The sequence below is a fragment of the Melitaea cinxia genome, chromosome 2 (assembly GCF_905220565.1).
Source record: "Melitaea cinxia chromosome 2, ilMelCinx1.1, whole genome shotgun sequence".
In the NCBI taxonomy this organism is placed as follows: Eukaryota; Metazoa; Arthropoda; class Insecta; order Lepidoptera; family Nymphalidae; genus Melitaea; species Melitaea cinxia.
The window spans coordinates 16,771,962-16,794,476 of record NC_059395.1 but is presented as its reverse complement, the minus strand read 5'-3'; the positions used below and the strand labels follow the sequence as shown (position 1 = coordinate 16,794,476).

At 31.0% G+C, this 22,515-nt stretch overlaps 3 protein-coding genes and 1 long non-coding RNA gene across 7 annotated transcripts; 2 read left to right on the top strand and 2 right to left on the bottom strand.

Annotated features, from left to right (window-relative positions):
* Positions 1 to 3,691: 3,691 nt before the first annotated feature.
* Positions 3,692 to 7,077, bottom strand: LOC123661011 (target of rapamycin complex 2 subunit MAPKAP1). The gene is made up of 6 exons (XM_045596031.1): positions 6,653 to 7,077; positions 5,946 to 6,335; positions 5,295 to 5,623; positions 4,560 to 4,723; positions 4,146 to 4,284; positions 3,692 to 3,888 (listed from the first exon to the last, which is right to left on the bottom strand). The coding sequence occupies exons 1-6, from the start codon at positions 6,976 to 6,978 to the stop codon at positions 3,692 to 3,694; spliced, it is 1,545 nt and encodes a 514-aa protein (XP_045451987.1). The 5' UTR covers positions 6,979 to 7,077.
* Positions 7,078 to 7,415: 338 nt separating this feature from the next.
* On the top strand, positions 7,416 to 11,312 carry LOC123666029 (dynein light chain Tctex-type protein 2B-like). 4 transcript variants are annotated; one of them, XM_045600238.1, is made up of 5 exons: positions 7,416 to 7,491; positions 8,773 to 8,822; positions 8,942 to 9,068; positions 9,978 to 10,127; positions 10,708 to 11,312. In XM_045600238.1, exons 2-5 carry the CDS (start codon positions 8,804 to 8,806, stop codon positions 10,871 to 10,873), a joined length of 462 nt encoding a protein of 153 aa, XP_045456194.1. In that variant the 5' UTR covers positions 7,416 to 7,491; positions 8,773 to 8,803; the 3' UTR covers positions 10,874 to 11,312. The 4 variants fall into 4 exon arrangements, 1 of the variants encoding a protein (XP_045456194.1); XR_006745149.1 differs by lacking the exons at positions 8,942 to 9,068; positions 9,978 to 10,127; positions 10,708 to 11,312 and adding an exon at positions 7,558 to 7,605 and having other exon boundaries at positions 7,451 to 7,491; positions 8,773 to 8,797; XR_006745150.1 differs by lacking the exons at positions 8,942 to 9,068; positions 9,978 to 10,127; positions 10,708 to 11,312 and adding an exon at positions 7,549 to 7,605 and having other exon boundaries at positions 7,451 to 7,491; positions 8,773 to 8,788.
* Positions 8,066 to 20,867, bottom strand: LOC123666026 (SET and MYND domain-containing protein 4). Its single transcript, XM_045600237.1, has 7 exons — positions 20,373 to 20,867; positions 17,219 to 17,414; positions 16,779 to 17,138; positions 16,057 to 16,698; positions 15,758 to 15,973; positions 15,505 to 15,628; positions 8,066 to 8,297 (listed from the first exon to the last, which is right to left on the bottom strand). The coding sequence occupies exons 1-7, from the start codon at positions 20,695 to 20,697 to the stop codon at positions 8,106 to 8,108; spliced, it is 2,055 nt and encodes a 684-aa protein (XP_045456193.1). The 5' UTR covers positions 20,698 to 20,867; the 3' UTR covers positions 8,066 to 8,105.
* On the top strand, positions 11,504 to 11,831 carry LOC123666037. The gene is made up of 2 exons (XR_006745151.1): positions 11,504 to 11,627; positions 11,683 to 11,831. It is a non-coding gene; the product is annotated as an uncharacterized LOC123666037 (long non-coding RNA).
* Positions 20,868 to 22,515: the final 1,648 nt, after the last annotated feature.

Below are 22,515 nucleotides of genomic sequence, written 5' to 3'. Positions count from 1 at the left end.
AGCTTTGTATAATAAAACTCTTTTCCTGAATGGAAAAACTTTCCTTTTAAAGAAGCCAATATTGTTTTTGCTTGAAATTAATTAATTTAATTCTAATGAGATGACCGATCAGAAGTGCAGAATCTTATTTATTGAAGCTACATCTTAAAAAAAAAATTAAAAAATACGAGTGTACATTTTGGGTCCCTATGGCAAGGGTTGATTTATGTAACACTTCTAGAAAGCCAAAAGAAGGGATTGTTTTAAGAACCCAAGGAATTCTATAGTGCCACATATGTTATTCAAATGTTACCATCTATCCTATGGGAAAAATCTCATAAAACCTTATAAAACACGGACAAATGTAGACTAAATTCTGATACTGAGGTAAGGAGAGTCTATGGGAATTTGGTCTGCATTCGTTACAGATCACCTTCATTTGTCCATGTTTAATGAGATTTTTCCATAGGGTATAGTTACTTAACTAAATGTTACTTAAGATTCTTAATACATACGTGTCATGTTAATGCTCGACGTTAACCATACAATTTTGTGTTAAATTCTGTCGGTTGTAAGTGAAGTCGTACTAAACGGATGGAAATCCATAGTAGCTCATGTGAAAACCAAACATACGTCGTTATAAGCGGCTTGTTGCTATATGCGCAGTCGTACTAAATGGACTATACTGTATTGTAAATTGTAATCAGGTTTATACTAAATTAATGCACAATCACAATAAATATTGCTTTTATAAATAGTAATCCCATTATAATTTTGTAATGTTAATTACCCAATATTTGTCTCTGTTTTATTTCAGGTGTTTTGGATAAGATTTAACAATATCTATCTGTGTTACGTTTATTAATGCATCTTTAGTTTTTTAATATAAATAGAAAGTGTGTAATTTATAGCATAACTAGTTGGGCCCGCGTGGGAATTAACAAAAAAAGAGTGGTCCCTAGCGTGGATTTTAATAAAAAAGTTATTGTTCAGTTCCCAGGGTTATAAAATAAATGAGTTTCTAAAATAAAAGTAGCCTCAGTTACTCCTTACTATATCAACTATCTGCTAGTGAAACTCCCGTCAACATTGGTCCAGGCGTTTCAGTGATTAGCCGGAACAAACAGACAGATAGACCGACAGACGAAAATGGTAAAAAAATGCTATTTTGGTATGTGTATCGTGTATACATCCATATATGCATTTAGTAAAAAGCGGTTATTTTAATATTACAAACAGAAACTCAAACTTTATTTATTTGTATAGATTAATCCCACTTAATAAGTCCTTACACAATATGAAATCTTAAATATTTCATTAAATACTTGGAACTTATAATTGATTTAATTATAAGGCCTTTTTATTAATTAAATACCTAACATGTATATAAGTTTAATGTACAAATATTTTACATAGTACTTTGTAATTTTGTAAATATATTAAAATACTAATAATTTCGTAGCCTTTTATTATATTTCTACTCTTAATTTATTTTTACGAAAAAAAGTGCTATTGTATTTTTAATATTATAAATATTTATTTAAACTTAAGGGCTAAGAGTAACTCCTGAATGTTGATCATGCAACAATAAAACTAGAAAATCTTAGTCAGAACTAAGAAGTGTTAATTTTTTAGTTTACTATTACGTTAATTTATAATTTGTGTTTATATTTATGTTTAATGGTAATTAGACGTGTCCTTTATGTGTAAGAGTTAATTAGACATGTCCCCGCATCTAATATGAAATTTTTATTTTGGATACAGAAACAGATTTTATTTCAGATCAATTTGATGAACAGATTATTTTGGTTCCGGTTACAGAGATTTAAAAAATTTTTTTTTTCATTATTAACTTTCACATAAGTTTAAAGCAGGCGATTAATGATCAACAGTTTATTAAGGATGATAGGTAATAGGTAGTTGTTAACTTCTAATAGTGATCACTTCTGATAGTTGTAAAAAACATCAATATCACTTTCACACCTATACACTCACACACAAGAAGTAAACAAATTAAATATCATTCATAACAATTTTATTTCAATAATTCAATTATAAATAATTAGATTCATACAAGTTTATTAACACTGAACAGGAAAATAAAATTATTTAGTTAAAATATGGACAAAACTAGACAGGGGGACATTATTAAAAGTTATGTTTACTGCAATTGCAAGGAATCGACATTATATACATATTTCCAATTATATTCAATTCATTGTTAAAATTTCAATACTTTTATGGAATTTTATTTAAACTGAATAAGATTATGTCAATGATTATTTACCTGTAAAATAAAAAATTCTGGCTGTAGTTTACAAAAACTTATATCTAATAGTGCTTGTTGAACCTTGTTCACAAAGAACAAAATAATCTTAATAATAAATAAATTATGACAACTTAATGACATAACCCACACATTTATATACAATTCACATCAATTATTACAAAATTATAAAAATGTATAATTTTACAACATTAACAGTATTACCTTCAATTACTTACAGTTAGCGAACCATTCTACTATAAGTTTTGAGGAGACTAAAAATATGTTGATTTAAAATTAATATTTTATTAGTTCTATACATAGGAATAGAGTTGAGTGTCTTTAAAACATATAATTATAATTATTTAAAGTAAGCAATATTTTAAATCTTATTTATGCACTATTAATGAACACATTAGCAGTTATCTCCATTTAACTTATAGTAAAATATTTATATAGCATTTGAATCAGTTTATAGGTATAGTGTACATGAGTACTTGATATCAATATAAGGCTCTACACACATTAAAATGCATTGTTTTCTAGTCGAGGCACCAATATGGACCATTTCTTATATTTGGACACTAGATTGTGCGCGTTTAATATCCCTTTTATTGATCGATGCTACAAATAAATAATCTAATATTTTCAACGCCAATGCACACGTAGGACACACAGGATGATGTGTCACCTAGTGCCAAGGAATGAAATAATGAACTGTATAATTATATAATACAAAATATAAGAAGTAATAAGTAAGAGAAGTAATGATGAGAAAGTTAAAATAAAAAGTTTTAAGAAAATAGAAATTGCCATGATTTGAGTACTGTAGGGACTGGGGACACTAGATTCAAGACCTCTGTAAACTTTTATCAGTGACAGTGAAAAGGTTAAAATTATAATTCGAACAATATTTTATAAAATTTGTGGAGTTTATTTATATAATATAATTTAACATTTCATTTTTAGTAAGAAATCTTAATATGATGGTTATTTAATCTGTATATTAATAGAAGTAAAAGTTACAGAGTATTAAGTTACACATTTTTATATTGAAACAAAATTTCGTAATTTTATCATGGGAATATATAAACGCGCGCAAATGTATGGCAGCTACTAATTTCTTCTGGCAGCAATAATTACAACTACTTTATATAACTAATTAGAGGTACAGTTTACAATAAAAGTAAGAAATTCAATTCATATAATTACTTAATAATAATTTTGACTAGTTTGTCATATATGAGTTAAGATACTGATGTAGTAACTGACAACTAATTAATATTTAATTAGTTTTCATTTATATAACCATTAAGCTTCTTGTGCCTGTACAAGACTTACCGGAGTCTACAGACAATGTTAAAAGTACCTCATGTTATCAGTCATAAATAAATTAATGTTCAGGAACTTTCAGTTTATGTTAAACAACAATAACAACACCATCACTCAACTCAGATGCTTCGTATGAAAACTTCGTCTTGTCTGCAGTTTTTTCTCTTTTACCAATTTGTATTCTCGACGACACGGACTATTTCGTAGATCGAGGATTGTGTTTACTTTTTCTACAATTTTCCTAGCAGTGTCATGTTCAGTCTCAAAATCGTGTTTCTTATATATTGTGGTAGGATATGAATTCACATTTGCTATAACAAAAAATACTGTTATTCATTTGAGCAAATTGTAACAAGTAATTTTAACATTATCTTAATATGATAATATATTTTTTATATTACAATAAATTAAGTTTAATTTTCCGTAGAGATTTAAGTCACCATTTAAGGTCAAAAATTTACAATTACTGTAAACAACTTTGCAATTGCAGTAAAAAATAACTATGTTATTTTTAATGAGACTCCTTTTTTAATTCAAATATAATTAATAATTACAAAGTGTTACTTACCTGCATTATTTCTTTCATTATATGTGGCATCATGATTTGGTGAGTAGACTATTCTAAATATTGTTCTATTACTTTTTGCTTCTAATATCTGACACCATGCTATTGAATTTATGCTGTGTAGAAAGTACTTTGGCCGAGCCTATAAATAGATAAATTGATTTAATTTAAATTCACATAATGGTTCCAAGACAGCAGTAATACTGAAATAAACGTAGAATTAGAATACGATACAGAAAAAAAAATAAACAAAAATATAATTTGGTGATTTTTGAATAATTATTAATTTGATACAATATTTTTTTTTACATTTAAGTAATAATCTAATTACACTATAGATTCACAATCATTTTGTCATTGAAATAAAATTATTGACCTAAATTGCATTTTTAAAATAAATATTTCAATAAAATTTACCCAAAAAGCATGTCTGTTTGTCACGAGAGGCACCACTTCAATGGCATCCAGGGTGATTCCAAGTTGGACGGGAGTGTTTGCACGTACTTTATGTAACAACTGCACTCTATATAATTTATCTTGTGAGGCATCTATGCTCGACTGATGACTAAGCCCTCTATTACCTGAAATTACAAAGTAAATGATTTTTTTTTGTATTGTTTTTATTACTATTTTATTATAAATTATTATCAATCAAATTTATTAGTTCTTTAACTTAAAGTTATATTCCTAGATAAGTAGTAAAGTATTTGCTTTAAGACAATTTTACTGATGAAAAACTTTACTTCTATTTATTTAAACATACAAATTTACAAGGAGAGTTCGATCAGTACAATTTAGAGGCATAGTGTGGATTAAGACAGATTTGCGCAATGTCGCATCAGGAAGGCCCCTTATATTTCGTTTGTATGATCTACTCGAGTATCATATTAAGTCAATCTAATGATCGCTATCTTTGAAGGCTACAGATAACAGCCTCACAGTCGCAATTAAGAAGTGCTTCTTGATGGATCCAAAAACAAATACATTTTGAAATATGTAAGGTATTTTTCGAGTTTGATAGTAATCATTTGTGATAGGGACTGAGACCCCTTTGAATGCGAGGCAGCACCACGAACAGTTTAGCATTTAAATAAATACATACTTATATGTTGCAAATTTCTTTGTAATAAACTAACACAATTGTGAAAATACCATACACACCTTCAGTAAGAGTATTCATTGCCTTTATAATTTCAGACGTATCACTACCCCCAGTATTTTGTCTTGATGTGTTCATATGACTTTGTCCAGATACTGAGGCTTTCGGGAAACATTGGAATGCTGAGTTTAGATCATAAGAACAATGTACTATATTTTCTTTACGTTTGACGTCTATGAGTCCGAGACAGGTAAAGCCAAATTTTGAGCAAGGTTCATTGTTGTCCAGGCAAGGAAATGCCCAGTCAACTTCTCCATCATCCTCTGCTATGCAAAGCCCATAGTCATGCACAGAGCCAAGAGTTACTTCTGGATGGTCTATGCTGGAAAAAATTTAAACTATTAATCATTTTCTTCTTGTAATTTTTAAGACTAACAATAAGAAACAAATGTTGAAAACCCAATAAAATGTCAAATATCATTTTCCTTTATAATTACTTGAATACAATGTTTCATACAATTTTTTTATAAAAAAAATTTCATAATTATTGATATTATTTTTATTACCAACAATAGGGCTTCAAGCTAAATAAATACATAAAACGTTAATTATGAATGTACATAATAATTTATGTATTAATAAATAAATAAATAATAAATAATTAATGGATAGAATTTATTAAATAGTGTAATAAAAAATAATACCTGTATTTATAGCAAGTGAAACCAATCAGATCTTTAATCTTAGCATTAGCAATGACACAAACAATTAAGGGATAGTTCTGATGTTTCTCAGGAAGTATCGTCATAAATATCTTAAATGACTTCACGGGTAGTCCTAACTGTGCTGTGCCATCAAACTTTGCATACTCCAGATATTGACGATGGGGAAGGTTTGGACAGTTTTCCAGCTGCTCTGTCAACAAAGATTTCTTCTTTTCTGGTTTTTTTACTTCAATCTTTGCGAATACTTCAGCCATTTGTTCTGGATTTAGTTGTGCTGGTGGATCTTCCCACTTTATCACTTTTATTTTAGCTGCCTTTTTTAAAGCTAATTCTTTTTTATCCAGCCACTGTGTTGTGTTTGATCTTTGTCTAAATGAAACATAAATAGAAATGGGTACAAATATAGACTAATCATATTAATTATTTCAAAAATGCCATAATAGGACATATAAATAAATTTAAGATACTTAAAAATATCTAGTTAAGTAGTACTTAATGTATAGCTAAAAATGTCTTTAAAATAATAGATAAAAAATATTGACAATTAATTTTTAGCTCTTTATATCACGCTTTACTACGATAGACAGAAATAGTAATTAAAAAAAAACATTTTTATTAATATATCTATTCACATGCCAATGGTGTCATTGATTTGAAGATACAGGAATCTAATAACATAAATTAACCTGTGAGCCATTTCGTCGGTAAATCGTGGGTAGCTCGGACATGGTTCGTCCTCGTCGCTGTCTTCCATATCAGGATATGGGTCGAACCGGGTCACAACTTCCCTATCTTCATCGTCATCTGTCCCCAACTCCTTTCCTTTACTCGTACTCGGTTCATAAAACAGTTTATCCCGTTCACGTTTCCTCTCTTCTATAGCTTTATTTTGAAATATTTTAGAGAAATCATCACCTGCCATAACAATTTCGCATAGCCCCGTGTCATCGGTTGCAATAAAAGCGTCACGTACATTTTTCAACAACCAGGCTTTATTATCGTAGGTAGCCATTATATTTAAAAAGTATTAATTAATTAATTAATTTAATTTTACTCAATTTTCACGCTTTCCTATCCCAAAATTAAGCGTGATCGCTTGACATACGTCAAAACGACTACTTCTAAACAAACATAATTTATCTGTTAAATAAAGCTTATCGTTACCTATAATGTTATAAAATTAAAGTAACAAGCAATGATAATAAAGTTATTTTTTCTATATACAGTTTTTAAATTTAAACTGTAAATAAAATGAAAAGTATATCAAAACAAATAAGATTTACAGAATGTTTTTATATGTAAGCGTGTAGCCATATCCAAAATTAAGGAAATGGAGGATATATTATGCCACATATTTTGATAAGAAAAACTTGTTCTAGTTGGAAGACTTCGATTATAAAGTAAATACTGTATTAAATACATAAACAGTATTTTTTACATTTCCTCTATATGTAGTCTATACTAGCTTTTGTCTGCCTTATGTCATTGTTCATATTTAGTTTCCATAGCAACGGCTTACCCTTTGGTTTGTATTTATATGTGTCATTTATTTTAATGCTTGGATTCGTGTAAACTTGTAAAGTATTTACAGATGTTAAAGTAACGCCTCTTTTTGTCAAAGTAATGAGAGTTTTGTAAGGTATGTGTATTTATAACCTATATTTGTTTTATTTTTCTACATTGTTATTTTATGTAAGAAAAGTACGTTTTAAATTGGTTTATAGTATGTTAATAAATATTTCCAACTATCAAAGTGTATTACACTCACTTTTTATATAAAGTTAATAATTACATCAAGTTAATGAACTATTAATCAAGGTACTTTTTCATTGTAAATATTATGAATACGTAAATAATTTAGTTTTTTTTTTTTTGTAACCGATGCAATATATCTAATATGATCTTGTAAAACTCACTAAAAGTTTCTTTAATTATTTTATTTTAATAAATGAATGCCTTCCTGCACACTAACGGTACTTAAACATTTATATTTTTAATATAAGTAAGTGTCAGTAAAATAAATGAACATCTTAACAATTTATTATTATTTTAACACAGTTATAAAAAAAATACGTTATATTTATTAGTAACAGCAGAAGAAATCAACAATTTTTTATTAATACACACATAAAAAAAAATCTAAACAATACTATAATTGCCTAGAGCTAGCATGCAGCGTCTAAGGTCTTGAACACAATCATAGTAAGACCGATAAGGTGGAGCTAAGGTGGTATCGTAGAGCTTCAGCATTTCTATAAATTTCTTCATAGCTTCCCCATATTTTCCTTCTTCCATGGCTGCTCGGCCTAGCTTGTACATTATTTCTGTGTCCTGGATTTAAAAATTTCTTTAAAATATATTGAAGAACTTAAAATTACACAAACAATAATATAAAATGAACAATGAGCACATCCTTTTACAGACACAAATAGCGTTATAGGAGTATTTGAGCTGGGGGTTTTTATTAGTTACCACATTTTCCATATGCTACAAAAAATTTGTAATAATGTATTATAAATTTGTAACTAAAATTTATGATTTAGATAATTAAATAATATTGAAAATCAAAATCCAGTTAATGGTTTATCAGAAAATAAATGTGGAACAAGGGGACAGATCCATACAGCTCTTTATTAAAAACTTGATTTATCATTATTAGTTCAATAATTATTTTATATTTGTATTAGATCATCCGTATTAGCTTCTTAACTATTATATTTGTATGAATGTGTTTTGTGTGTATATAGAGTAAGCCATAGATTGTTTGTGTATTATTATAACGTTTACTTAAAAAACTTATTTACAGATTTATGGTACAAAAATAATATGTTTAAAGTATGGCTGATGAAGAAGAAGGTAAGCTTCAATTAGAATTATTTTATCAAATTGCTATAGGTTTTAAATGTTTGATATAACTACTAACAACATATATATTATTAGTCAAAGTATAAAAAACAGGATATTTAATATTGCAGTAGTTGACGAGGAAGCAGAAGTAGTTCAAGTCGGAAGTGCCGAAAGTGAGTCCGGACTCAGTCCAGTGGAGGTTGAGAAACCTCTTCCACCACCAAAGTATGAAGTACGGCCAGGACTTGGTGAAAAGTAAGACGTTTTTGAGATTTTTTAATAATTTGTAAATTAACACTATCATTCAATTTTGATTTTCCCTCGGAATATAATAATTTTCCAATATATAAAATAGTTTTGAAAACTAAATTAAAGTAGTTTTGTTTTTGGTAAGTATACTATAAATTTAGTTTGCGATATTATGGCTACACAGACATTAGTTAGGTAACAGATAAAATAATTTATATCTCGTTATTAAATAAATATATTTAAAAATGAATGTTTCTAAGTGCATAACTCGAAAATGGCTCGACCTTTTCAGCTAATTTATTTTTTGTGTGTTCCTTAAGGTCCACGAAAGGTTGTAATACAAAAAAAAAAAAAACAAAAAATCTATTTTTACTATTAAGTTTTTACAGAACGAAGTCAGTCCGGGCAGCTAGTGTATAAATATGTTTTCTAATGTTTACGCGAATTTCACTCATTATAATGAAACATCTCGTGCCGTGTGGTGTCGGCCGAGTAGAACTTTCTTCCCGTGGGGGCCGTACAAGCCAACCGAGGGATAAACCTGGCTCAAAATCATCAGGGTCCTGGAGAAGAAAAACTTCATTTGAAACCCGGAATTGGGTCTTCGCTAAGCATTCGTGGCATAGCTCTAAAATGCGAAAGACTCCTGCAGCCGTACAGGCTCCACACGTATCGACTCGTCGTTCCTGTGGAGCTAGCCAGTGAGGTCGAGAGGGTGGCGCAGAGCTTAGGCAACTTTGCGTTTTCCTGAAGTGTGTCCTAGGCGACACAGTGTCCTTCTGACACTGTCTAAATCGTCTGCAATAGACGGACTAAGGCCAATGATGAATGAAACAACTCTTTCGGATTTATTTGCGTCGAAACATGGGGCATCTAAAAAACATTTTCTTATTAACAATAACACGTATATTTTAGGTTTCAAGCTCAAAATGTGAGGGAGATAATAATATCAACAATGCAAGAACAATTGACTGGTAGACAGTACCGCACAGACCAAGCTCCGCGATGGGCTAAAGTCATATCCAATGCTGTTAGACAAAGAGTTCAAGATTTAGACATGAAGAGGTAACTTTATTTATGTTACTAAATGTGTTTTTATACTATTCCATATGTGGAAATGAATAAATTCCCTATTGTTGATAAAGTTTTCATTAATAAGCGATCCCTATATTTAAAATAATACGCGATCATTAGGCTTAACCGGATAAACCTTTTGTAATATTTTATACCACTTTGTAATATTTTATGTTCTATAAAAATTTAAATTTATAATATGGATGAATAGCATCTATAAGCCTCGATATAAGTCATCACTAAGGTGATTCTCTATATAGAGTCAAATTACTTCAAAAACCAGTTGAGATATACTTAGTATCAAAAATATATGTACTGTGACCATTATTCTTATGTGTAGCAGAAATATATCTATATTTATTACCCGACTGCGTGGCATAAAGAAGAGTAATGTGTATATAAAGAATGTTCTGTGTTAGTATGAAATTGACTTCTTCAAATATAAATGTAATTATAATTCTAATATTAAAAATTTTGTATTTCTCGCAGGTGGCTTTATTTATGAAAGTCTCAATAGAATCAAAAACACGTATATTTTGTAAATATGTGTTTATTTTTTTATTATTTTCAGATACAAAATTCTAGTTCAAACAACAGTATTGGAGATGAAAGGCGCTGGTATTAAATGTGGACAAAGGTGCATATGGGATCCTGAAACTGACGACTATGTCGGCGAATTGTTTAGGAATGACACTATATTCTGCCATACTGTTGTTTATGGCGTTTATATGTACTGACGTGTCTTACTGTAGCGTTAAAAGTAGTATATTTTGAAGCTCGATTTCTATATCCCGAAAATGATTCGTTTTGTTCCCGAACCTATACATTTCGAGCACGAATTTGACTGAAATTCGGTTTTTATATTCAGAAAACGGTTCGTTTCCCTTATGAACAATTATCACACATGTTATGGACCGTTAAAGTTCGAACAAGCATATTAAAAATTTTACGATTTATTCGCAAAACCAACCGCTCTCTGAACATAGAACCTAGGTATAAATGACTGAAACCCGGTTCCTAATGTAATAAAATTATAATCCTAATAGTTAAATTTCGAACATGTGTTGTTCAAGAATTAAGGGTTCGTGAGTAAAACGAATTATCATGAAATATGACGCCATTTTACCGGCGAACCAACGTTGTAAAATGTCGGAGTTGTGAATGTGATTTTATTTATTTGAACATTACTGTTAAAAAACGTGTCTCTAGTTTTAATTTTTTATTTAACATTATATAATCACATTTATGCGGTATAATAAAATTTGCATGGAAACATATTTTCTTTTCTAGTTATGTTTGTAAATATCTGCTGTAATTGTGTTGTAATTTGTAAAAAATAAACTTTTTATCAATTATACAAATTGCTATTTTTTTTAAAGGAGATTTAAACATATATATGGTATTAAAAATATTTTAGGGATATTTAACGTATGTTGGTAGGTGTAATAAATATCCAACCAAAAAGTCAATCAAATTTAATGTGTAGTTTAAGTTATTATAAAAATATAATTACTTAAACTACACATTAAATTTAATTTATGATAAGTTTGTTGCAGAACGGATTATAAGATATTTCTCATATTTTGAGTCATGTACTAATGTGTCGTATACAATTCAACCTAATAATGATTCTTGTTAATATAATTCGTACGTCACTCACAAGACTCAAAAATGAAAATAAAAATAAGCTTAGAACTGTTTGTTTTTTATTATTGTTGATTTAAAATTTGCTTTTCTATTATTGATTTTTTTAGTCAAATTTAAATTGTCTGCAAGAAAAAACTCTGCTGTCATACTTTTTGTTTGCTTGATAGGTATCTATATTGTAAAAAAATAATTTTTCACAAAAAAAAACCGACTTCAAAAAGGAAACTAAAAAGTGAAAAATAAATTTACTTAGTACAAAGTAATTCGTATTTTGATGTAGTTAATCAGAAATGATTAAATAAATATTTTATAATTTTGAAGTCGGTGCCAAGTAAAACCATAACTACTCTAGTATCTACTCATAAGTTGTATTCAGTTTTCTTTCATAATTTGTTTCATTGACTATTAGGTTGAATACTGTTATTATTCTGTTATTGTTTTGACATATCTAATAATATTTTTTGTACTTGTTTGTTGTGTGTGTGTTGTTTGTATTTGTTATTGTAGCCAGGTTGTTGTAGTATTTACTTGGCACCAACTTCAAAATTATAAAATATTTATTTAATCATTTCTGATTAACAACATCAAAATACGAATTACTTTGTACTAAGTAAATTTATTTTTCACTTTTTAGTTTCTTTTTTGAAGTCGGTTTTTTTTTTGTGAAAAATTATTTTATTTTACAATTTCTAGTGATGGGTAGACCTAACAAGGATGCTTTTTCTCTTATGTCGGGAGTTCGGAAACATACACAGTACACAAGCACAAACACCCAGATCACGACAAACATCTATATGACCAATACAAATGTCTGTCGTGCGCGGGGATTGAACCCACTAACGCCAGCGCAACAGCCGGCGCTGTGACCGCTGCGCTAACGCGTCGACATACTATGAGTAAAGTTCGCTATCAGGTGTACGTAATAACAACCGGGACTGACAGCCTAGCGTGTTCTCCGAGGCTAGGTTGGGAGAACCACAAGGATTAACAACTAGACCAAAAATAAATATTTATATAAACATAAATATCCACTCCGAGCTGGAATAGAACCCGCGACCGTCGGTGTTTAGGCGCCGCCGACACGGCACATGCACCATTATATCAAAGCGGTCGTCAAACAGCAAAAGGTAACTGCTGTAAATTGTTGAGAAATTCCCTCGAGTGTTTATGGGCTCTATCATCAAACCTGGTCCTGCGAGACAGATGATCACACCGCAGGTAATTGCTATAAATCGTTGAAAAGTTCCCTCGACTATCTTTCGTATCCATCATCAGACTGAAATAGCACTTATAACTCATATATATGCAAAGTTCTCATCAATAGAAACGAATTAAGTTCAAACAGCAGGTAATTGCTATAAGTCGTTGAAGAGTACCCTCGACTATCTTTCGTCTCCATCATCAGACTGAAATGGCATATATAATTCATATATATGCAAAGTTCTCATCAATAGAAACGAATTAAGTTCAAACAGCAGGTAATTGCTATAAATCGTTAAAGAGTTCCCTCGACTAACTTTTGTCTCCATCATCAGACTGTAATGGCACTTATAACTCATACAGGTGCAAAGTTCTCATCAATAGAAACGAATTAAATTCAAAAAGCAGGTAATTGCTATAAATTGTTGAAGAGTTCCCTCGACTATCTTTCTTCTCCATCATCAGATCGACTCCAGACCTTTATTAAATAGTAGTGCTTTATAGTACTTAATGAAAACATGATTAAATTTACTAGTCACCCTTACGATTTTTGAAAGTTTCCCTCGATTTCTCTGGTATCCCATCATCAGATCCTGGTTTCCTTATCATGGTACCAAACTATGAATATCTCCTTTCCAACAAAAAAAGAATGATCAAAATCGGTTCATAAACGAAGAAGTTATCTCCGAACATACATAAAAAAAAAATATATATATACGGTCGAATTGAGTAACCTCCTCCTTTTTTTGAAGTCGGTTAAAAAATAACGAAATTAATTAACCCACTGTCAAGTGTTTTCTAAGCTATGTTACTAAAACTTGAGGAAATCTTGATGAATATAAAAAATGTAACCAACATAACATAAGAATACATTATTTAATTTGAACGAATTTGTTCATATCAATTTGAGTGCTATGCTTTTAATAAGTACTATGGACATCGCGCCAATGTTTATTTTACAATTTTCAAACGTTTCGTAATTTAGTATTCGTATGCGGATATATTATTATAAGCCTATTGGCTACATATGTGGTATAAGCAATTATACCTATTTGTGCAATAATAAAATGTGTATTATTCAAATTATAACATTTTGTACGTATTGCGTACTATTTCCTATTGCACTGAGGTGAGGGCGGTGACCGATTTCGACAAATTTTTTTTAATCGAAAGGTGGTGTGTGTCAATTGGTCCCATTTAAATTTATTTGAGATCTAACAACTATTTTTCGAGTTATATCTAATAATGCGTTTTTACTTGACGCTTTTTTCGTCGACCTACGTTGTATTATACCGCATAACTTTCTACTTGATGTACCGATTTTGATGATTCTTTTTTCTTTGGAAAGTAGATATTCCTAGTTTAGTACCATGATAAGGAAACCAGGAATCCCAGAGAAATCGAGGGAAACTCTCGAAAATCCGCAATAACTTTTTGCTGGGTGTACCGATTTTAATAATTTTTAATTTAATCGAAAACTGATGTTTGTCATGTCATGGTCACATATAAATTTTATTGAGATCTGATAACTACTTTTTGAGTAATCTTTGATAACGCGTAGTTACTTGACTATTTTTTTCGTCGATCTACGTTGTATTACTCGTCGATGTAATTGAAGTCGGTTTTTTTTCGTTTGCGAGCAAACACAATTATTGCCATTCTTTTCTATTTCTTCTAAAATTGGCTCGAATTGTCGCGGACTCAAATCCTAGAATTTGACGTACTCGAGTCAAATAAATTGGTACTCTAGTATATGAGTCCAAAGTAGGAATCGTCCACATAGGAGATAGGCACAGCAGGAATTTCCTGCTCAAAATATGGAGCAGCCCGACTGGGGCAGTACCTCGACCTTACAGAAGACCACAGCAAAATAATACTGTTTTCAAGCAGTATTGTGTTCCTGTTGGTGAGTAAGGTGACCAGAGATCCTGGGGGATTGGGGATTGGGTCGGCAACGTGCTTGCGATGCTTTTGGTGTTGCAGGTGTCTATAAGCTACGGCAATCGCTTACCATCAGGTGAGCCGTACGCTTGTTTGCCGACCTAGTGACATAAAAAAAAGGCATAGGTAGAATCTGACGCGAGTCAAGCCATACTCAGCACATCGCGAGATTCCGTACTACTATAAAATATTTTATTAAAATTATGGTGTATTTTATTATTTATTCTAGATTTTATTTAATAATAATGTAAACAAAATTAATAATACGTTTCATTACATATGTGTGAGAGTATTTTAAATTATAATTTTTATTTTCTTTGCCGCAATAACGCCATAATAATGCGTAATACTTCTTAGAAAGTTGACAGTCCCTGTTTCAGACATACAAAGTTAATACGGATTCTAGGCTTCCGATACAATCATTTATGTTCTTACGTAGCTCTAAAAGTAGCATTGTATTGTTATAAAATAATATTAAATAAAATTGATAATATAAGTCTATTATAATATTAATAGTATATAATATTATATAATAATATATATATGTAATAATTAGGGTTTAGTATTAAGTAATACTTGCTTGCAATGATTTTAATCCTTTCAGAATGTTTGTATATTGTTGACACAGGCCACATTGCAGCATGAAGTCCTTACAGTCATACGGGACCGGTACTACATTGGGACAAAGCTGGTCAGAATCACATCTGAAAATAATTTAATATTTGGTCTGCAACATATCGCAAAGATATTTCAATTTACATGTGTATTTTGTTTATACCTTTTTTTTTGTCAATCTTAAAGGAATATAATATAATAGCAAAAGTATGTCTTACTTAAAACGCATATAATTTTCTGTCATCTCTTCATAGGTAGGCCAATTTTGCTGGCAAGGTAAACACGTGCAGTCAAACCAATACTGATCTTTCAGTTCAGCTTGTCGATTTTGCTTTTTAACAGTCGTAAATATTGGACCGTAATTTTCAGCCACTTCTTCACCTTTCTTAATATTTTTTACAGCGCGTACAACAACATAGGGACCGCAAAAGTATCTGCAACAATTTTCAAACTTATTCAGAAATAAATTCGTTTCTACAGGCAATTGTATTTCTTGTTGGATGTTAACGTATGTTACCTTACAACGCCTGGGTCACAAGAGTGGTTAAACAAAGCAAGTGTGGGAAACACCGCACCTGCTAGAAATACAGACTTGCCGTCGTGTTTGATAACATATTGACCAACTTTTGGCTTCGGGCACTGTAACTCAAATACTTCGTGGGCATTGAATTGGAGTATTTGAAGATTCTTTAATATAAGGCTCCCAAATAACAATATATCATCACCATGAAGGTCTCCAATTTCCATTGTTTTTATTTCATTCAAATCTATTGGGTTTTCCCTAGTTTTACCGCCGAAGAAACCGCTTAGTTCTAAAAGCTTCAGTAAAAATATTGTCATCTGCGCTCTATGCAACAAGTCTTGTTTTGTTCTTTTATCTTCGTGTGAAACTAGGTGGTATATGTTTTTATAATCATCAGTTTTATACACCCCAGTTGGCTTATTTTCCAAATCATTATATATTTTCGTGAAATACTCTTTCGTCTTTTGTGTTATCATCCTCAACGCAATATGACAAGTAATCGAACAACCTGACTTCCAAAGAAGTGGCAGAATGTGACATTCGTAGCCATGATACGATTGTATTGCTGTTTCCAAACATTTGTCACTACAAAATATGACGTTCGGACATTTTGGACAAGGCACGGGAATGGGACATCTGAAAATAAAAATAAAATCGTTAAGTATGGAATTTTGTGTCTAGTTACTTTCTATAAGAACTTACAACATATGCCTTACCTCAAAAAACAGTTATGACAATGAGTTTTGCAATATTCGCCCAACAAAACGCCGCTGTGAGGTTTTTCAATAAGTAAAACTTCGCCAGCCGCTACATCCCTAGTTGCAGTAGCGAATCTACCCTTGTCTTTGTCATATTCAATTTGAATGGCATCTGAAGCAGCAGGATATTGCGAGTTATGTATTCCAGGCAACTTAGGTTTCGGTGGAGTTTTCTTCAAAGGTTCTGGATCCTTTGGATTTCCAGCCAGCACTAATCCTTTGTTTAATACTTCCAACATAAGTTTAGCATCTGTCCGCATTTTTTGTCTTTTTTCTTTGTTTAAATTGCTAGCTTCATCTAAGGCACTAATTGTATCTCTGAATCATTCAAATCAAAGTTTTTTATAAAAGTCTTATTTATTTATTTAATTTTGTATATTTTTATGATCTTTACTTACTGAAAAGCTTTAATAGCTTCTTGGTTTCTTTTTAACACGAGTAGACATCTGGCTCTCCTCTCGTATACTTTGTATCTTAAATGTCGAGGGTAACCCAGAGAGAGGCAGCGTCGGATATCTGTCAGAGAATCTTCGTACTGTTCTAAGTGATTTAAGGCAGCTGAACGGTTTGCGTAGACAATTGAAAGTTCATCACCTGCAAAATTATTGATAAAATTTACATATATATGTATGTATATATTGTACATAATTCTCAGCTGCAAAATTATATGTAAAGAGTGGTGGCAAAAAGTCAAAAATATTTATTTGTTATTTTTAACCGACTACAAAAAAAGAGGAGGTAACTCAATTCGACCGTATATGTATGTATATATATTAATGTATGTTCGGGGATAACTTCGTCGTTTATGAACTGATTATGATAATGATGTTTTGATAATTCTTTTTTTGTTGGAAACAATGTACCTAGATATCCCAAGGGTGGTACCATGATAAGAAAATCAGATTCTGATGATGGAATCTCAGAGAAATCGAGAGGACGAAAATCGTAGTGACGACTAGTGCGTTTGTTAATTTTTTTTTTCGTCTACTTAAGTTGTATTAGGGTAAGGTTGCTCAAGTCGTACCCCCTAAGGAAATAATGTTGTAGTATTTAATGCATTTCAAATAAAACAAAATTTTTTGCATGAACATAATCTTCATTTAGTTACCTTTTAATCAATATTCATAGAAATTTAGAAGCCACTTAGCAACATAGATATTTTAACGATTTTCACAAATGTACCTTCGGTACGATTAAGGCACCTAGTCGCCTAATTCGTACCACCTATAGCCTAAATCGTACTTAGAAGAAATCTTTAGTTAAGACATTATAAACGATATAGAAAAATACTTAAGTAATAATAAGAGATCACATTAAAATAAACAAAATTTTACTTCTTCTCTTCTTTGGTTAATAGTCACAAAATCAGTCATAGTGACCTACAAACTAAACTAAAAATAGAAAACAAAATTCAGCTCAGCCTATTTCAGTACACTGCTGGACATAGGCCTCCCAAAGTTCGTGCCAGACAAAACAAAAGCAAAAACCCAAGAAGCAAAATTATAACTTGTTAATCATACAAAGTTAAGCTTAGACAATTATTGTTGTTGAACACAGATATCACAAACGTATTTTTTTATTTTACTTTCGATGCCAGCACATCGGTCATGTATCCAACCTTTACATTTTAGACACAGAATCATATTTTCTTGATAATCTTCCTTACATAGTTGACATAGCTACGATTCTTTTCCTTTTATTTATTTGTTCTTCTTAGATATTCCGTCCGTCTTTCTTCTCTTTGTGGGTTTATTTTCTGTTTTGATTTTTTTAATATCCAATACAGGCTTCTTTCTTTTATTTATGTTTTCCTTGGTTTCTAATTCATTTTTGTGGGGACTGGAAGTTAATTCCATTGCTGGTTTAGTACCTTTATTATTTTTTTTAAATAAATGTTGTTATGCAAGGAACATAAGATAATATGTCTAAGTGAGTTAGCCTGCTATTCTCTTTTATCTGTTAAAATGATGGAGTAATTGAAATTTTTCGGCAAGCTCGAACGCAAGTTTTCTAAATTCAGTCGTAGTTAACCCGAAAAAATAAGACTCCAAATTTATCAAATGCTGTGTATATCCATATCTGATGACTTATCTCTCCATATCTGATCATTAGGTCTTCCAAATTTTGTTGTCTTATTCAATCCTTTCAAATGTCTCCGTAATGTAGGTTTTGGTATTCATTAAATCCGATTTCACCATTCCGATGCTTCTCTAAAGTTTCGTTCATATCTTCCCGCTTCCAACTATTATAAAGGTTAAAAAAATTAAGTAACCCTTACAGCCTCGGCCAGTATTGGGATACTAGGCGTCGACATATCGAGCAATGTGCAATTTCGTGGTCATCTGGAAGGAAAGGCTAAACTAGCCTCGAAGAAACTTGGTGTGCTCAGTAGGGCGAAGCAGTATTTCATGCCCTGCCACCGCCTACAATTATATAAGGCACAGATCCGGCCCCACATGGAATACTGCTCTCACCTGTGGGCTGGGGCGCCCCAGTACCAGCTCCTTCCATTTGACCGTGTTCAACGCCGAGCGGCTCGAATCGTTGGCGACAAGATTCTCTCCGATCGGCTCGATTCTTTGGCGCTGCGTAGAGATGTCGGGTCACTCTGCATCTTCTACCGTATTTACCACGGGGAGTGTTCTGAGGAATTGTTCGGACTAATACCTACAGCAGAATTCCACCACCGGACATCGCGTCAAAATTCAAAATTTCATCCACATCACCTCGATGTCTGGAAGTCGACGACAGCTCGATTTTTGCGCCATTTTTTGCCACGCACGACCCCTCTTTGGAACCAGCTACCACCTACGGTATTTCCGAACAAATACGACCTAGGGACCTTCAAAAGAAGAGCATATTCCTTTTTGAAAGGCCGGCAACGCGCCTGCTAATCCTTTGATGTAGCGGGTGTCTGTGGATGTTGTTTTCACTTACCATCAGGTGAGCCAACTGTCCGCTTGCCCCCTTTTCTATAAAAAAAAAAAAAGTAAATTAAACACACAATTTTCTGAATGCCTAAGTCGTACCGGTACGAGTAAAGAATTCTGCACAGGTACGACTTATGCAGTGAGGTATTCTAAGTTTCAAAACAAAATTATTGTTATAACCTAAAAAAAATCTACTGTTTAGGTGTACCTAAACGACTGCCAAATTATCATTAAAAATAGACGTAAACAAAAAAATAAGTTGAAAATTACATTCCTTTTATAAAAAACTTACGAATGAGCTGAAAATTTAATTGAAAACTGTTGAAAAAACTTACTTTTTGATTATTTTTGCTCCGCAACACGGCCGGCCGTCCGATTGTTTTCACGTGCTTGCTTGGCTATTTAGTTCAGATCTACCTCATCACATGAAAATTTTTATACGCGACAGCTGGGATATCACCGAGGTACGACTTAGGCTGTAGTACGACTTGAGCAACCTTACCCTACTTGTCGATGCAATTTAAGTCGATTTTTTTCGTTTGCTAGCAAACACAATTATAAAAAGTCAATAACTCTCGTTTGTGTGCATTTGTATATTACGTTACTTTACTTCGCTACTTACTTTCTTTTTGAGGCATGAAAAGTAAACTTTGACTGTACAACTGTAATGATTTTGTCCAATCGCCTTTCTGAACAGCTTTGTTTCCTTCATCTTTAAAAGCTCGAGCTTTATTTATATCTTTTTTAACTGGAAAATCACCTCCGATTTCTATTTTACTTACGTCACTTGAAAGATCATAGTTTTTTATCAAGGGAAGAGAGCACAAGTACGATACGCGTTTTGAATTAGATTCTAAATTAGCGAAATTATTTCTCGTCACGTCGTCTAGTTCGTTGTTTATATTTTCATGAAACTGCTTGAAGAATCCCTCGTTGTTTTGCGACATTTTAAGGTAGATCTATAGATGTAACACTGATTGAATTTTCAATGCAAATGCGGATTTTAGCAATATTTTTTTAATATCAATGAAATTTTAAGGTTAATCACGAAGAATTTAAGAAAGCCGGCTTAACGTGTCGACGACTGCTCAATGTTTCTATTTTTATATTTAGAGCATTCGCCTGCTGATCGCTTCAGCACGAAGTTCGGATCATTTCACGTGAACATTTATTATTAAAATTACGTAATTATGTTTCTAGTTTATTCTAGGTTTTTATTTTAAGTACTACTGTCTACTATGAAACAAGAATTAATCGGTCTACTTGTTTACGACATACAACAGAATGTCTATATATTATCTTTGTAAAAATCTATGAAGTATACGTAAATTAAAAAAATATAATATTAAAACTTGATATTTATAATTTTTTAAATATATTGAAATTACGTCAATTCATGGAAAATTTGTATGATATAAGAATATCATATTTGTTCTTGAAAACAAGCGCATTACGTATGTCATTCATTGTTTTTTTATTAATGTAAAGTGGCTTTAAATTGCAGTTGTATAATTCCGAAGACAATGATTTCAAAGTGTTATAAACTAACTAACTGTCTCGGTAGACAAGAAAAGCTTATAAAGTACCAATATTCTTGTTGTAATTTTAAATAATTTTTTTATGGATTTCCCTTTTTATATACCTAATTATTATTTTTGTTCTTTTATATTACGTTTTAATATCCGAAGACTGGGTTAAGTTTTATAAAGATAACCCTATACGTTAGTGCTTTAACTTTGATATTAAATGATTAATGAAATCTCATTAAACCATGAAATAATTAATTTATTACGAAATATTTTTCTTTAACTATTGTTGATTTGTATTTTTTTAATCAATAAGATAATTAGATTAATATTGTTAAGTAATTAGGTTAATACATTTTTATATTTCACTAATTCATACAGATTAGTGAAATATCGATCATACTTATCTAACTAATCTGAAAGTTAAAACTGCAAAGAGACGAATATACTTATACTTTTACACAAACTAATTAAGTGACATGTACGGCTAATAAAATAAGTAATAAAATTAGCTTTAGATCGCTTATTAATAAAGAACGCTACAACAGAAAAACATCGTGTAGTAAATTCAATTTCAACAAACTCAATTATCATCATAAAATAAATGTTTAATCTTCAAAAAATATATTTTTATTAGGACTTTATATTATAAGATATGCACAAATCGTGATTGCACAATAAGTAATAAATTGGTTATATCGAAACAATTTTGTTATAAAAAAAGTCTAGGAAATAAAACCTTATCGCATTATTGGGCTTTTTACAACAACTGTAGTTATATTATGAGACAAGTTTCTTCGAATACGAAGAACTTCATGAAGGTCATACCCGTCCATCCATGAATCCTGCGGATCATCGAATCAAACATTAGGTGCACAATTATACCAGATTTCTAAGGAATTCAAAAATAATCAATTTGTTTGGAAATAACTTTTTTAACAATTAGGTACTGTTACAGGCATATTACTGTACCTATTAAACATATAAACAATATAATTTTGTGATACGGCATGGATTCTGACATAAGTGTAAGTTAAAGATGTCCTCTGAGAACTCTTTGTGATTCGTTTACAAAATTGCTGAAGTAAAAGACTTAAAAACAGCTAAATTATCACATGTCTATAAGTAAAAAAAAATAAATAAATAAACGCTTCACACTCAACGGTACCCAGTAGGATTTTTTCTGTGTTGGGGGTCTGGAAAAACACACAATACACATGCACAAAAATTAAACTTAAC

Excerpts from the sequence above, each read along its gene's own strand:
- LOC123661011 (XM_045596031.1), bottom strand. The coding sequence starts at position 6,978 with ATGGCTACCTACGATAATAAAGCCTGGTTGTTGAAAAATGTACGTGAC. Across the intron at positions 5,624-5,945 it reads TTCACTTGCTATAAATACAG|CATAGACCATCCAGAAGTAA; the intron begins GTATTATTTTTT and ends AATTTTTTCCAG. Across the intron at positions 4,285-4,559 it reads CAAACAGACATGCTTTTTGG|GCTCGGCCAAAGTACTTTCT; the intron begins GTAAATTTTATT and ends ATCTATTTATAG.
- LOC123666029 (XM_045600238.1), top strand. Across the intron at positions 9,069-9,977 it reads CGGCCAGGACTTGGTGAAAA|GTTTCAAGCTCAAAATGTGA; the intron begins GTAAGACGTTTT and ends CGTATATTTTAG. Across the intron at positions 10,128-10,707 it reads CAAGATTTAGACATGAAGAG|ATACAAAATTCTAGTTCAAA; the intron begins GTAACTTTATTT and ends TATTATTTTCAG.
- LOC123666026 (XM_045600237.1), bottom strand. The coding sequence starts at position 20,697 with ATGTCGCAAAACAACGAGGGATTCTTCAAGCAGTTTCATGAAAATATA. Across the intron at positions 17,415-20,372 it reads TTTCATGCCTCAAAAAGAAA|GTGATGAACTTTCAATTGTC; the intron begins GTAAGTAGCGAA and ends ATAATTTTGCAG. Across the intron at positions 15,629-15,757 it reads GAAAATTATATGCGTTTTAA|ATGTGATTCTGACCAGCTTT; the intron begins GTAAGACATACT and ends AATTATTTTCAG.